At 32.0% G+C, this 16,212-nt stretch overlaps 2 protein-coding genes across 2 annotated transcripts; one reads left to right on the top strand and one right to left on the bottom strand.

The window, feature by feature from the left end:
- The first annotated feature begins 5,868 nt into the window (after positions 1 to 5,868).
- Positions 5,869 to 12,850, top strand: LOC131661411 (beta-galactosidase 16-like). The gene is made up of 18 exons (XM_058930950.1): positions 5,869 to 6,245; positions 8,379 to 8,474; positions 8,559 to 8,671; positions 8,749 to 8,815; positions 8,903 to 8,995; positions 9,239 to 9,382; positions 9,577 to 9,671; positions 9,791 to 9,896; positions 9,987 to 10,071; positions 10,156 to 10,274; positions 10,360 to 10,518; positions 10,633 to 10,814; positions 10,926 to 11,017; positions 11,237 to 11,346; positions 11,529 to 11,621; positions 11,856 to 11,960; positions 12,148 to 12,293; positions 12,447 to 12,850. Exons 1-18 carry the CDS (start codon positions 6,009 to 6,011, stop codon positions 12,559 to 12,561), a joined length of 2,157 nt encoding a protein of 718 aa, XP_058786933.1. The 5' UTR covers positions 5,869 to 6,008; the 3' UTR covers positions 12,562 to 12,850.
- A 445-nt stretch (positions 12,851 to 13,295) lies between these two features.
- Positions 13,296 to 15,800, bottom strand: LOC131661412 (N-glycosylase/DNA lyase OGG1). The gene is made up of 4 exons (XM_058930951.1): positions 15,060 to 15,800; positions 14,764 to 14,974; positions 14,158 to 14,386; positions 13,296 to 14,064 (listed from the first exon to the last, which is right to left on the bottom strand). The coding sequence occupies exons 1-4, from the start codon at positions 15,716 to 15,718 to the stop codon at positions 14,060 to 14,062; spliced, it is 1,104 nt and encodes a 367-aa protein (XP_058786934.1). The 5' UTR covers positions 15,719 to 15,800; the 3' UTR covers positions 13,296 to 14,059.
- Between the last annotated feature and the right edge of the window lie 412 nt (positions 15,801 to 16,212).

Below are 16,212 nucleotides of genomic sequence, written 5' to 3'. Positions count from 1 at the left end.
CTTTTTGCACTGAAAGGTCTGCAAGATTATCACATGAACAAATTTGTTGGAACTTATATCACCACTTTTTTGAAGCTCATGAGTGAAAAGAACTTTGGAGAAATGTATTTTGTTCGATCTCCTTTAATGTAACTATCTTTCAATTGAGAAATGCATGCAATATTATCTTCATATATGATGGTTGTATTTCTTTTTCCAAAGTCAAACCACAAGTCTTTTGTGTGTGTTGAATTTGGAATCTCAATCAAACGCATTCTTGACTTGTCTCATGTAGTGCTAAAAATTTCTTCATAGTTAAATGAAGTTGTTGCTATGATTTGTTCGCAGCTCTCCATGAAATAGTTATATAATCATAAGTACACTAACAATTTGTGTGATCTACCATTATGAGGATCTGACAAGTAATTTGTTTCTACATAAGTTGTTAATTATAATTTGGATAATTTGGGATAAAACTAGTCATGTCCATTTACCTTAAGATAGCGAAGTATATGTTTGACTTTGTTCAAATGTCTTTGTGTAAGTGAAGAACTATATCTTGCTAATAGAGTTATATAAATTAATATATTATGGTGTGTATAATTAGCAAGATAGATTTGTGCTTGGATTACACACTAGGATATGGTACTTCTGGACCAATTAGTTTTTCATCCTCTTCTCGAGGTCTAAAAGAATCGTCTACATATCCCATGATCTAACATCATTAGGGATGGCAATTTGGCCCATCCCCAGTGGGTACCCACAAAAAAGCCTATATCGGGTAGGGTAAATACCCATAAAAATGGGTATGGGCACGGGCACGGGTAATTACCCATTAAAATATGCGGGTATGGGTGTGGGCACGGGTACCTTACTACTCAACCCGCCCCATACCCACACTACATATTTCTATAATGTCATTTATATTGTTATATAAAAATGCATGATTCTAAATTGTTTTAAAATTATATCGCTAATAAATCATTGCACATTTTAATAAAAGTGTTTATTTGTTTCTTAACTCAACAATAACATACATAATTTTTTTAATATTGTTAAAAAGACTTAAATTATATGATATTTTGTAATTAAACGATTTAATTTTACTATAAATGCGGGTAAACGGGTACGGGTATGGGCATTGAGGTACCCACAGGGTATGGGTACGGCCATCAATATTGATACCCACGCGGGTTTGGGCTCGGGTACCGGGAATTTTTTTAAACTGCGGGTATGGGGACGGGTACTATAGTACCCTGCCCAAACCCTGCCCATTGCCATCCCTAAACATCATAGAGGTAGACGACATACGAGATTTGTCAATATAAGAACATTTTAGCATTTTGCTATATACGGTATTTTCTCATATAAAAGTGTTTCAACATTTTTTCTATATAACCTTCTTGGTGTATAAAAGTTCTATTTTCTTAATGCTCATTTAGTAAGTACTTTTTCTTTTCCAAATTTTTCATCTAAAATAATTTCTTTAAACAATTTATAGCTTTTGGAATCTCTTAAGGAGTTCCAATAATTTTAAAACATCTACATAGATAATTATTATAGAAAATTATTTTCTAAATTTTTCATAAAAATACAAGGACTTATGAACTTATTTGTATATCTCCCCTTAGCAAATACTACATCCGTTCCTTTTTATAAGAGACAAGTGAGTTTTTAGATTCATTGAATAACCAATGTATTTGGTCTGTTTATAGACTATATACATTAATTACTCAATGAATCTAAAAAATGAATTGTCTCTTATAAAAAGGAACGGAGGTAGTAGTCATTGAGACCAGTGTTTTAAGAACCAGACCGGCTGGTTGGACCGGTCGAACCGGTCAGGTAATCGGTCTAGTTCAATTATTAGATCGGATATGTCATTGAACTGGTGTGAACCGCTAAAATTGGAAAAATCGGCGGTTTTCATGAACCGGTGGTTTAATTGCATTTTAACAAAAAAATTATTTAAAAAATTAAAATGACGCCATTTTGATTATTTTAATGAAAAATAAAAAATAAAAAAAAGAATTTAAATAAAAAATAAAAATAAGGATGTTGCGGACGGTTGACTTTGTTGCATATGGTTTTGATATTGAAGAAGGAGATCCCAACATTTAAGCAATTTTTCTTCCTTTAAATTAAATTTAGTAGACAATGAAATAATTTGGTTATAAATTATTTAATTATATATTATTTAAGTAGATTATGTTGCCATTAAAGTTTGTTTGCAGTTCTACTTTATAATTTTGTATTATTTTATTATATGTGATATCTATGTTTAAAACTTGAATTTAAATTATGAACTTGTAAATTTATTTATGATATGATATTTTCAAAAAATTTAAGTGCTAGTTATATTTTATAGAGACTAAATCATCCGGTTTGACATGTTTTATACCTATATAATTTTGTTAAAACGATCGGTCTATTGAACCAAGTTATCTAGTTTAGTCACGCGGTTTGACCAATAAACCAGTGACCCAATACCCTCACCGGTTTGATGTCATGTCTGGTTTTTAAAACACTGATTGAGACAATTATATCACTTGTGTCCATATTATTTTAGCCCATAGAGATACTTGTTCAATTTTATGTTCTTATCAAGTGAACCATACAGATAAAATATTACAACATCCATCATGTTCAAATCAAGCCCTTCATGAGCTACTAAACTAATTAATTATTGAAAACTAATTGGATCCACTACAAGTGGATATGCTTTATCAAACTCGATCTTAAGTCTTTGTGAAAATCATTGAGAAAAAATCAAGCTTTATATCATTCTTATTTTTCTTTTTTACAAAAACTCATTTATATCTCATTGGTTTCACACCTTGAGGTGTTCGGACTACAGGTACAAAATTGAGTTACTTGTAAAGTGAGTTTAATTCTTCTTCAATTGAATATATTCATTTTCGTCAATTCTCACTTTGTCTACAATCTTTGATAGACTTTGATTCATAATTTGTTCATTTTGACTAATTTTCACTTTGTCTATAATTTTTGGTTGACTTTGTTTCATGATCTTCGTTATTATTTATCATATTTAGTGTTATATTGTATACAAATGCATTGTCAATGTCAATTTTATTTGGGTATCTTAATTTCGGTTCCATTTAATTTCATCCATGACATAATTTATCGAGATCTCTTTATTTTATATTTCAAGTACTCAATTAGTTCTTTCAAAATTGAATAATAAATTATGTCAAAGTGCTGTTAGAATTTTCATATCCTCAGTTGGGTAATTTTTAACTTTAGTTTCTTTTTTAGGTAGAGGACTTTTAACATTGGAACTGACTTTCATACCATGCTTCAGGCACAACTACAACTCATTTGAAATATTATATTAATCAATAAGTTAGCCACTTACCGAGTAAACCCTTCCTTAGTTGTGAAGTAAGTTAGCCAAGAAGCCTTGAACTGTCATACCTTGCTTAGCGAGATTGTCACTTCGCTTAGTGAGCCAACCCTATCTTCCTTGTGAAGTAACTTGGCCTTGAAGCAACCTTTAATCGCCTTACTTCATCTTGTGAGGTTGGTATCTCGCTTATCGAGTGTCTTTCTTGTCTTTGAAGTAACTTAGCTCTCAAGAAATTTTTTGGTTGTCATTACTCGCTTAGAGAATCCTTGTCTTTCTTGAGAGATATTTGCTTATTTATTTTATGATTTCTTGGTTTATTTCACATGTACTTTGTACTTTGTTAATGCACAAATAAAAATTCCATTTGTGTCGACTCCTTAGACAACACTTCCTCCCTTAATCTTCCTATACTTTTCTCTCTTATATTGATTTTGGTATCAAGTGTCTTTCTACCTCAAAGTTATCATAATCACCAAGAATCCACCAAAACTTTTGAATGGCTTGAACCTCTATTTATATTCTTCTGCTAAGGAACCCTCGCTTAGTAAGGCATTGAGCTCGCTTAATGAGCCTACCATTATTCCCCTCTAAGTCATGTTAGCTCATCCTTAAGTGAGTCTTAGCCGCCATTCCTTGCTTGATGAGCCGCCCAAACTCACTTACCGAGCAAACCCTTTCTTAGTTGTGAAGTAACTTAGGCAAGAAGCATTGAACCGTCATACCTTGCTTAGCGAGGTTGTCACTTCGCTTAGTGAGCCAAACCTAGCTTCCCCATGAAGTAACTTGGCCTTAAATCAACCTTTAATCGCCTTACTTCGTCTCACTGGGTTGGTATCTCGCTTATCGAGTGTCTTGCGTATCTTTAAAGTAACTTGGCTCTCAAGAAAAATTTTCGCTGTCATTGCTCGCTTAGCAAGACCCTGTCTTACTTGAGAGATATTTTCTTGTTTAGTTTTTTGGTTTCCTGGTTTATTATACATGTACTTTGTACTTTGTGAATATGCAATAAAAAGTTCATACAACTAGTTATATTTTTTTATTGATAAGTTTAAAATTGTGAATTAAGTTAATAAATGTCATTATATTTTAAGTAAATTTGGCGCTTATCGATCGCAATAGATTTCACTCAAAAGAACGGTGTTGCCTAGGAGTGTGTTTGGTTCGGGGTAGATGGAGGGGAGGGGAGGAAGAATTTCTGATTAAATATGTTTGATTCAAATTTCAGGAGGGGAGCAAAATCCTTCCAAAACACACTTTTTGCATCCATCCGAATAGGGGGAATTGGAGAGGAGAGGAGAAAATATGAGTTTTTGTATTTAAAAAATTATTATATTTACTAAAATATCCTCAGTTTAATTTTTGTATTTCAAAATTTTTTTTTGTGTTATTGCTTCTCTTATATGTGATTTTTCTCAAATTCTTCTATCAACTTATTATAATTATTCTCCACCTTTAAATTATTTTCAAAATTTTGTCCTTAATATAAATCATAATCATTGCAATTTTTATTTTCTTATATCTCTTTTATGTTCATTTATGTTCATTTTTTTTAATTATGTTATGTATTCTATCATATTTTCTTTTATATTAAATTTTAAATTATTCATTTTAATTTTTTAATTTATTTTATTAAAAAATTTAAAACAATTATATTTAATAGTAAATTATTTTATATATTTGATGTGTTAAATGATTCATCACAATTTAAAATTTGTTATTAACCTCTGATCAGCGTTATAATTTGAATTAAGTGCACTTAATTTTTTAATGTTATGTAATAGATTATAATTTTTTTAATCATTCAATATTAACAATTTTAATACAAAAAAATATGTATGAATTTTTTACATTTGAATATCATATTACTTATATAAGGATAAAAATGTAAATTATTAATAAAACTTCTCTCATCTCCTCATGAATCAAACATATCTTTTATTTAAAATTTCTCTCTTCACCACCTTTCGTTTGAACCAAACACTTATTTGATTAAAAAAAATTGCTCACCTCCCCTCCCCTTCCCTCCTCTCCATTAAAATTCTCCCCCTCCCCCTCATTTGAACCAAACATACCCTAAATGAGACATTTTTTTCATATTCAAATAGAGATTTTCTTTCTATTCAAAAATGTTAATTGTATTAAATATAATTTAGTAAATTAAAATTTATTATTTGTTTGACAAAATAGGATTTGATTCAATAAATTAAAGTATATAATTTGTTTAACAAAATAGGATTTGATTCAACACATAATCTTTGACAATTAATTGAATTATATAATTTAATTAAATATGAATTTATTTTGAGAAAAGTACAAAATATGAGTGACATTTATGGTATAAAGTTAATATAATAAGATGTTATATTTCATTTTCTCTCACCCACTTTTACATTTTCAAAGGCATAAAGTTAATATTTTAATTCTATAGAAAAATGACATTTATGGTACAAAGTACATATTTTAATTCTATAAAAAAATGATACAAAGTACAAACACCACAGTTTTGGTAAAGAAAGTGGCTCGGCAACTCTTCTCCTATAAACATATGTTAAAAAAATAAAAAGTGGTGTATTTTTATATACAAAAATCATGTCTAATTAGCCACCATATCGCCAAGTGAATATAAAAGGCCATCTACAATTATCACAATACACAAACACAAATGCTGAGAAACAAACTAGCAAATACCATATTACCAAATAAGTTGAAGAAGAAAAGCGCTTTTGAGAAACAAATTATGGGAGAGTGGTGGTGGCGGTGTTTATTACTCATTACCACGGTGTTTCTTGGCACTGTCCATGGTGGCAATGTTACTTACGATAGAACATCATTAATCATTGATGGCCAACATAAAATCCTCTTCTCTGGTTCAATTCATTATCCTCGTAGTACTCCTCAGGTATGCTCAAACTTGTACTGCCTCAATGATATGCATGTTTCATTTTATGTTATTAATATGTAATATTAAATTTTCTCAATAGCAATAAAAATTGTATAAGATTAAATATTCAAATGAGAATTCATGAGATGGTAAGAGTTCTTTTGATTCTTTTCAAATTAATTTGGTGGTGATTGAAGCTGAACTTAATAGAGAACACCACGCTTCAATCTTAACTTTGATCGGAAGGAGGCTGAAACCACTTAATGTCAGAACTCACCCAAACCAAATTAATTCGGTGGTTATAAAATTAAAAAAAAAAAATATTTTGGTTTGAATTCAATTCTAACCACGCGGTGTGTTAAATTTTTTAAGAGAAAATTGTATGATTTACTATAATTCTCTTTAATTCAAAAGTTAATTTATGCAATTGCACGAAAAAATGCTTGATTTATAAATAAAAAATTTCATAGGAGAAACAATCATGTATATATGTTTTTAAGGGCTAAGATTAAAGAGAGATAAAGACGAGGGAGGGAATCATTTTATTCTTATTGTCTTTATTAGGTAAGAAATATATTTTGTACTCAATTTGATATTATTTATAAGAAAAGAAAATAAAATCAAAACCTATTATACATATTAATGGATCGCCACTAAATTATATTAAGGCTTTAATCTGACAAAAGTTGTTATGTCATGTGTATGTTTCACATGGTAAGGCCCTTGAGAAAAAAATTAATTATTTTGTTTGACCATTATTTGATTATAATATTTTTTTTTTATGAAATTGTAAGGTTTTAATTAAATTATATCAATAGGGTCCCCTTTCTCTCCAATTGTCAGTAACATATATTTGAGGTTTGACTTGATTGATCTTGTTAGTGTGAGCCATTAATTAGAATCAATTAATTGAGTTTTTATTTTCTCATTAAATTTAGGTTGTCTTCGATCTAATAATTTTTTTTTTTTTTTTAGTTTCCTTGCCGTCTTGGCAAAATTAAGGATTAAAAAAAGAAAATGTAATTACAATTATCATCGTCATTTTTTAAACTATGTGTACCAAAATAAATGTTCGAAAATGATGTTTTACATGATTTGTATAAATTGATTTGTTTTCATTCTCAAATTATATTGTTCTATGTACCTACTGATTTAAATCTTTGACGTGTTACCTAATATATGAATTTTGGTCCGTTACTCATGTGAACTAAATTATTATTATGCAGAAATAAGAACATTATTCTATAGTTCTTTTATTTTTTAAATTTTATTAATATATTTTATTAAAATACATTGAAATAATTGCATTTAAATAATTAGATGATAGCTCCGTAATGCTATCCATATCCATAAATTTTCATATTATTAAAAAAATATTCACAAATTGACACTTTCATTTCATAATTTTAAAGAATACCAAACTTCATTCATTTTAAAAAATAAATATTTGTTTCCTATACTCCAAAACCTCTCTCTCCCAATCACACTATTAGAGACGTGGGAGAAACAATTAAAACTAAACGTTCACATTCATACTGTTGTCGTTTTCTTCCTGAAATGTTTCAAAATATTGGAGAACAAAAAAATATCAACTAGTCTTTCTATTTACTAAAAAAAATACCAAATAGCTACCTCTAAATTGTTAACCAAAATTAATTACGTGGTCTTTACACATTAGAAAAATAGTATATGAATTTTTGTTGAAAATAAAAAATGTGAGTTGAAAATGTTAGAAAAATAAAAGGTAGGAAGCTAAAATGTTGAACTTTTGCATGTCAATCTTTATCTTGGAAGCTAAGCCTCTTTTAAAATTGTATCAATTTCTTGGATGACAATGATTGTGTACGTTACAATCCAAACCTTAGTTTGTTAAGAAGTTTTAAAAATATCAAACAATTGCCTTGTATTAAAAATAAATAAAAAAATGTATGAAGAAAATTTTGTATTTTAACAATATTTTTTTACATGTAGTTGTTTTCCAATGCATGCACATCATATAAAATAATATTAACTATTCATTGTATTGGTTGAAAGAAAAATCTCAAGACCTAATATTGTAACAATGTATATAGAAAATCACATAGTAATTACACTCAAACTTAAAATCACTTAATTGAAAGGCTCACTTTTAAATCATGATAATCTGAACAGATGTGGCCTAACTTAATTGCCAAAGCCAAGGAAGGAGGATTAGATGTCATACAAACTTATGTATTTTGGAATCTTCACGAGCCTCAACAAGACCAAGTAACCTCATTTCTTCTTCAACTCATTCATTAATTACTTAGAAACAAAATGCATGGTTGTGATTTTTTTACTTGCTTTTGAAAGTATGAGTTTAGTGGAAGATTTGATTTAGTTGCATTCATCAAAGAAATTCAAGCACAAGGTTTATATGTGACTCTTCGAATTGGACCTTACATTGAGAGTGAATGTACTTATGGGTAAGAATACCAACAAATTCATGAAATAAATGTTTTTCATTGCTAAGAAACTAGTAACTCACAATTTGTTGTTGCAGGGGTTTACCATTATGGTTACATGATATTCCAGGAATTGTATTTAGATCTGATAATGATAAATTCAAGGTACCAATAACTTATGTTTTCCTTCCATACAATCAATTTTTGGTACTTAATAGATTATTCTTTAATTATCCTTTTGATTAATGGCAGTTTCAAATGCAAAGATTTACTACCAAAATTGTTGACATGATGAAATCAGCCAATCTTTTTGCTTCACAAGGAGGACCTATCATACTATCTCAGGTAATTATATATGGTGGTTTCTTTCACATAATTCTTAAAAGCCTAACTCGTTCAAAAGTACACATCTGAATGAGAGAATGTGCTTCACATTCGGATGGCTCAATACAAATGTGGATTTTCAGACAAGTCGGCTCTTAAGAAATTGTGGAGATCCTTGTGTTTTTCAAAACAACTCCCAATATAGTAGCATATTTAGAATTGCTTTTGTTGTTAGTACTTACAAATTGCTTATAACCTATATAGATTGAGAATGAATATGGAAACATCGAAAGGGCGTTTCAAGCGAATGGACTGGCCTATATTCGTTGGGCCGCCCAAATGGCCGTAGGACTTCAAACGGGTGTGCCTTGGGTAATGTGTAAACAAGACAATGCTCCTGATCCTGTGGTTAGTCTCACTTGTACTGTCAGTTTTACACACAAATTAAAAAAGTGTTCCCTCCAATCTTAAATATAAGTAAAAAAAATGCGTGTTTGACTGAAATTTAAATCAAATACATGTACCCTTTTACTTATACGTAAGCCAAAGAAATAAATAGTTGATGCATATAATATAATTTGCATGATGCATACAATCTACAGATCAACGCATGCAATGGCATGCAATGTGGGACAACATTTAAGGGACCAAACTCGCCTAACAAGCCTTCGCTATGGACAGAGAATTGGACTAGTTTGTATGTTCTTGTGAAATTTTTCAAAACAATTTACAAATAACCATTGCTGTGTGAATATCAGTTAGCAAAGTGTCTTACTAGACTAATTCCATTTATTTCATGTTCAAATTAATTTGAAGTTATCAAGCCTTTGGTGGAAAACCATACTTGAGATCAGCTTCAGACATTGCATATAACGTCGCCTTGTTCATTGCAAAGAAAGGAAGTTATGTCAATTACTACATGGTATCATCACTCTCTATAATTGTTCTTTTTCAAGCTAGCTTCATTTGTGTTATACTTTTCTTAGTAACTAACCTGATGGATTTGATGCAGTACCATGGAGGAACAAATTTTGATAGATTGGCCTCCGCTTTCATAACAACGGCTTATTATGATGAAGCTCCACTCGATGAATATGGTATGATTTTCTCCTTTCTCCATCTGAGTAAAATTACGAATATGAAAACCATTATTACGTGATTGACTATGCTAAGGTAACTAGGTTTGATTCGGCAACCAAAATGGGGACATCTTAAGGACCTACATGCTGCAGTCAAGTCATGTTCACAACCTCTACTTTATGGAACTCAAACCACATTAAGCTTAGGCTCGCAACAACAAGTAATCAAAAATGGATAACAAAAAATCTATAATATAAAGCTTGTGTTTCTAATCAATTAATCATTTTCTCACCTCTTTTCTTCAGGCTTATGTTTTCAAAAGCTCCACGGAATGTGCTGCCTTCTTGGAAAATAGTGGACCTGGGGATGTCATAATCCAATTTCAAAATATTCCATATCAATTGCCCAGAAAATCAATTAGTATTCTACCAGACTGCAAGAATGTAGTCTTCAATACCGGCAAGGTAAAATCAAATGTTGGACACATACTTTGACGGTTATTTTCTGCATCAATGAGTTACTTTTGAGGAATATAATGTAGCTAGTGAAAGGTGTTTCATATTTCTATGTTCTTGTAGGTGAGTATACAGAACAATGCCAGAGTAATGAAAACACAAATACAGTTCAACTCAGCTGAAAAATGGAAAGCGTATACAGAAGTCATCCCTAATTTTGATGATACTTCGTTAAGAGCAAATACGTTATTAGATCAAATCAGCACAGCAAAAGATACATCTGACTATATGTGGTACACTTTCAGGTAAAAGAGCAACATACATTCTATATGCCGGCTGCACTTTCGAACTTTCTGTATCATAAATACTTCGTTTGTTACTAAGATGCTTGTTGACATGTTGATGGACTGGTGCAGGCTTAATGACAACTCTCCTAATGCTCAATCTGTTCTTAGTATATACAGTGAAGGACATGTTTTGCATTCTTTCATCAATGGAGTTTTAAAAGGCAAGCCCTAAATCTCATTTCTAAGGATCATGCTTCTTAGGATAGGAGGAAAACATATATCAATATTTTTACAGACTCGGCTACGACACAAGCATTACTTCAGAATATAACTCATTTTTCTTTCATATTCAATACATTCTGCATCACTTGTTCACTTTATATTTCAAAGTATAATTTGAGATGTTAATATTTGGGCTCTATACATGCTTGTGACTCTAGGTTCTGCACATGGAAATCACGAAAATTTGAATGTTGCAATGGAGGAAAGTGTCAATCTGATAAACGGGATGAACAACATTTCTATTCTTAGTGCAACAGTTGGATTGCCGGTAATTGTCTCAATTGTTGTCTTATTTTTCACTCTTCATCAACAAGCTAAGAAAATATCTGCTAGGCACGCCCTTTGCAGAATCATACAAAGCTTGTCTAAAATCATACAAATATATATTAGACAAACACAGTAACCAAAAATTGATTATGGATTACATGAAATGTGTTTTTGTACATGAAGAACTCGGGAGCATTTCTAGAGCGCAGAGTTGCTGGTTTGCGTAAAGTGAAAGTTCAAGAAAGAGATTTAACTAGTTACGCATGGGGTTACCAGGTGATTATCTCTCTAGTGTGACAATGATTTAGTAGGGCTTCAGTTAAATGAGATCACAATTATCAATCATGTTTCTTTAATCAAATAACCATTTTGACATACTATTCTCAATGTAGTTCTCAGAACTTAATTTATATGGTTTTCCTGCAACTTTTCTCTTTGAGCAAACTTTTTAATCTATCCCTATAAACTATCACTATCCACTGCATGCTAATGTTGAATTTTCGAATGAAGGTTGGGTTGTTAGGCGAAAAATTGCAAATCTTTACAGTGAATGGATTAAGTAAAGTTCATTGGGAAGACTTTCAAAGCTCTACTAAACCACTCACATGGTATCAGGTAATTCATTATCATTATATTTTGTTTGTTCCACGATTTTTTTCTCGACAATGCATGGGTGTTTCAGTTTCATCATCACACCTAGTCAAATTTTTTATTCAATATTATTTAACAACTTATTAATAACATTTTTTTTCATTAAAAGAACAACGGTGTACTAATAATTGATTTACCTGTTGAATGACAGACCACATTTGATGCACCTGCGGGCAATGATCCTGTTGCGATTAATCTTGGTTCCATGGGAAAGGGACTGGTTTGGGTTAATGGTCAAGGTATTGGTCGATATTGGGTATCTTTCCACACATCAAACGGGACTCCTTCACAACAGTGGTATGTTTCTATGGCACAGTCGGAATTTACAAAGTATATGTATGGCATTTGAATAGTATACGATTGTTTTTCAGTTTGAAATTCATATTTACACTGATATATACACAATTAAGCCAAACATTTATTTACTTTCAACTGATTGTTTTTATTCAGGTACCACATACCCCGTTCCTTCCTCAAATCTACAGGGAACCTACTTGTTATACTAGAAGAAGAGACTGGGAACCCCTTAGGAATCACTATAGACATAGTAAACATCACAAGTTGAGATCCTCTCCATTTGAAAGAACACGCATCATCAGTAAACATTAAACAGGACTGTCCTGTCAGTCATATGAAAAGAAAAATGTATCATAGAATTGATATATCATTATTTGTAGCTTTATATGGCTTCAAGGTTACTGAAAAACAGTTATCATATTCATACAAGCAGAGAGCCAGAGGTATAGCTAAAGAAAATATATATGTTTGCATAGTCTTTGTATGCTCAAGATTAAAAAAATAGATGTTTTTTCGAAAATAAAATGGAGTAAATTAAGAGACAATATAGTTATCAATTGTGAGGAATCTTCAATCTTTTTATTGATAGGGAATTATTCTCTACGCGGGTGGTATTTGTTATCCTTAAACTGCTTATAGAAATTATGAAATATAAATGAGAACACTCAAATACTAAATTGTAATATAGTATGGATAAAAAAAAATTGTAATATAGTATTTAGTATTAGCAAGTTCACTTAGGACATTGTTTAAAAAGTCATAAAAGGAAACTTTTCCATAGAAAATGATGTATTTATTATTTTGACAATTATTTAACTTATATTTTCAAGACAAATTTAGTAATATGAATTTTTAAGCATTACCCTCAAAATAGTGTAAATTGAAAGTAAATGATTTTATACATTCATGCAATGCAACTAGAAAGTGCATGCCAACATTCATTAGACAAAAGAACATGCGCCCGAAGGTAACATATTCACACATATAAGAGCAAAAAGAGCAAAGGTAAAGTCATAATTTGGGGAAGCTAATATCGACATTCATAACAATTATGTCAAGTGTTTATTTAAATATAAAGAAAAATCTAGTCATATAATAAGAAATAAGAAAATAAATATTTCTACTGATAAAGAAGAAATGTGCAGAAGAATATCAATTACAACTGATTAATCTGAAACAAATCAAATGGAAAGAATGTATGATTGAAACAGTGATGAATGAACTATTGGTAGAAGACGTGGTCAATGCAAACAATGAATTATCGAATGAAAAACAATGGACAAGCATATCAACATCACTAGCTGTGAATTCTCCCTGATCTCGCACCATTTAATCTCTGTTTGCATCTTCTCACTGTCACCCAAGAATCCCTACTAGTCCCAAATAAAAAAGAAGTGAAACTGATAATCAAAGGGCAGAATCAAATTAGTATTGACTATGCCCAACAGTTCCATCTCCACTATTTATTCTGACAACAGTCCATCTTCCATGTCTGCAATGACTATGTCCTCCGCAATTAGTTCATTGTCCACCTTTGATTTAACCATGTCTTCAACTTATAGTTCATTATCCACCCGTGTCGACCATGATTGAAGACCGTGGAAAGACCTGTCAACAATAATACATAGTAGAAGAACTTGTGTATAGTAGTTCAAACATCCCCCTCATTCATCACTCAGCAGTGTGATATCACAAAATCTTGACTGTAGTGTGTCCTGCCTGAGTCTCCAACATTTATATCTCCAGACGCACACCACCCGTAGATCTCACTCTAATTGATAAAAGAAAAAAGTAAAGATCATTCAGATAGTTGAAAGCCTAATCTACGAAGTCTAGATCAAAAGACTGAAATTGTTTTTCTTACCAGATTCTTCTTCACTGTTTTCTATCTTAGCGGGCTTCGCTTGTTTGATAGTCCTCAAATGTTCGGGTAGGATGGCCTTTTGGGAAGGCAACTCAGCAATAAATAAAACAGCTTGAGCCCAACCGGCATATTTACCATATTTTGTTACAAATGCCTCTGCAACACGTTTGCAAAGCTTCAATGTCAACTTGGAACCTGCAAGCTCAGGTAAGAGATACTTTTGGGCAATCTTACCCAAGTTTGAAAACAATAAATCCAAATTAACTCCCAACAAAAGAATAGTCCAACCGTAAAAATCTACAAAATGCAATAACTAGTAATGCATTAATGATATCAAAAATATATATAAAATAACTTAATCAACAAAGGAGATTCAAAATTTGCAATGGAACCACCCATAGAAATGATGACATGAATCAACCCTTAAGCTATAATCTTTGTCTTCTTAGTTCTTATACTACAACAACAACCAAGCTTTATCTCACTAATGTTCTATCCAGTATCAACTTCTTCCATATTCTATTACAATAACAGGACTTGACATGGATCGTTGACGGCTACAAATTTGAACTTAAAGCAATTGGTGATGAAAAGAAAGTAGCTTACCCTCCACACATGAACATCAACAGGAATAGCATGGTGTTGATCAAGCGAGTAGAGAGCTATACAAGCAGCCACTTTAGGACCCACTCCAGGTAACTTGGAAAGTTCAGATATAACATCTTGAAGATCCAATTTCCGAAGAGAATGAAGCCATTCTTCTCCACCTCCAGGTTTTGATTGCAAAGCACTTACAGCTCCAACTATATACTTAGCCCTATCAATCACAAACAATCACATTCACATAAAACCCTCTAATAGCAGTTATTACAGTTACGGAATGAACGAAAAACCTAACCAACCTGTAACCAAAACCAGCGTCTCTGAGTTGTTGTTCAGAAACCAACGAAAGCTGGTGAAGAGTAGGAAAGGCATGAAAATCAAACCCTTCAACGTGACCTAAATAATCCCCAAGAGACGAAACATAATCAACCATTTTCGTGATTCTACTAATATGATTATTGGAAGAACACATGAACTGAATCAAGCATTCAAAGGGATCTTGTCTCAAAACCCTAGCACCACCCAAATGTTGCGCTAATCCCGCGAATCTCTCATCATTAGCCGAGAAAACCTCCCACGTGTCAGCGAGAGAAACGTCTGCGTTTAAGAAATCGAGCAGTGCCGTTTTGGCATCATGGTTTGATTGGGAGTGAAGGGAGTAGCAAACGTCGCCGTTTTGGAGGTGTTTGAGAGATACGAGGTGGGATCCGATAACGCCGGTGTATTGGAAAGGAGCGGTGTTTTTCCATCGGAAGGTTTGGCCGGTGGGGAAGGTGAGGGGTAGTGAGAGGTCTTGTCGGGTTAGGTTGAGAGGGATCCATAGGCGGGATTTGGAGAGGTTGGTGGAGTGGCGGGATTGGGTTTGGGGTGTTGGAGGGGTTGAAGGTGGTGGTGGTAGCGGTTTGGGGGATCTTTTTCTCTTCATCATTATTCTCACCTGCAAGTTCAATGAATTCATGTACGAAAGTAGCCGTTATGTGCTTGCCGGCATATATAAAGGAGAGATGAGGGCCTAATAATGCAGGTCTGGCCATGGTCCTTCTAAGAAAAAGGTTGAGAAAGACTCTCTTATCTCATAAGTTATTCACACGCTCTAAAGAAATTTTTAAAAGGGTTAATAGTACTTTACTCCCTATAATGTTAGCGAATTTTGTTTTTCCCCCTTCCTACCTTTTGCCAACGGTTTTTTCAAAAAAACCGTTGCCAAAACCCGCCTTTGGCAACGGTAGGGGGTAAACCGAAACACGCTCATATTACAGGGGGATAAAGTACTATTAACCCTTTTTAAAATATTCTTAAATTTTGGATTTTCAATTTCAGTTACACCTGAAATATATAATAAATAAATCTTGAAATTTGTTTAATTGTATTGGTGCATTTTGGATAGGATATCTCGAAATCGGGTGATATAAGGATAACATTCTTAAGCGTTACGTCTCTTTGGACCTCTCG

Source organism: Vicia villosa, linkage group LG3, assembly GCF_029867415.1.
Source record: "Vicia villosa cultivar HV-30 ecotype Madison, WI linkage group LG3, Vvil1.0, whole genome shotgun sequence".
NCBI lineage: Eukaryota > Viridiplantae > Streptophyta > Magnoliopsida > Fabales > Fabaceae > Vicia > Vicia villosa.
The sequence above is the reverse complement of the archived record's forward strand: the minus strand, read 5'-3'. Positions and strand labels throughout refer to the sequence as shown.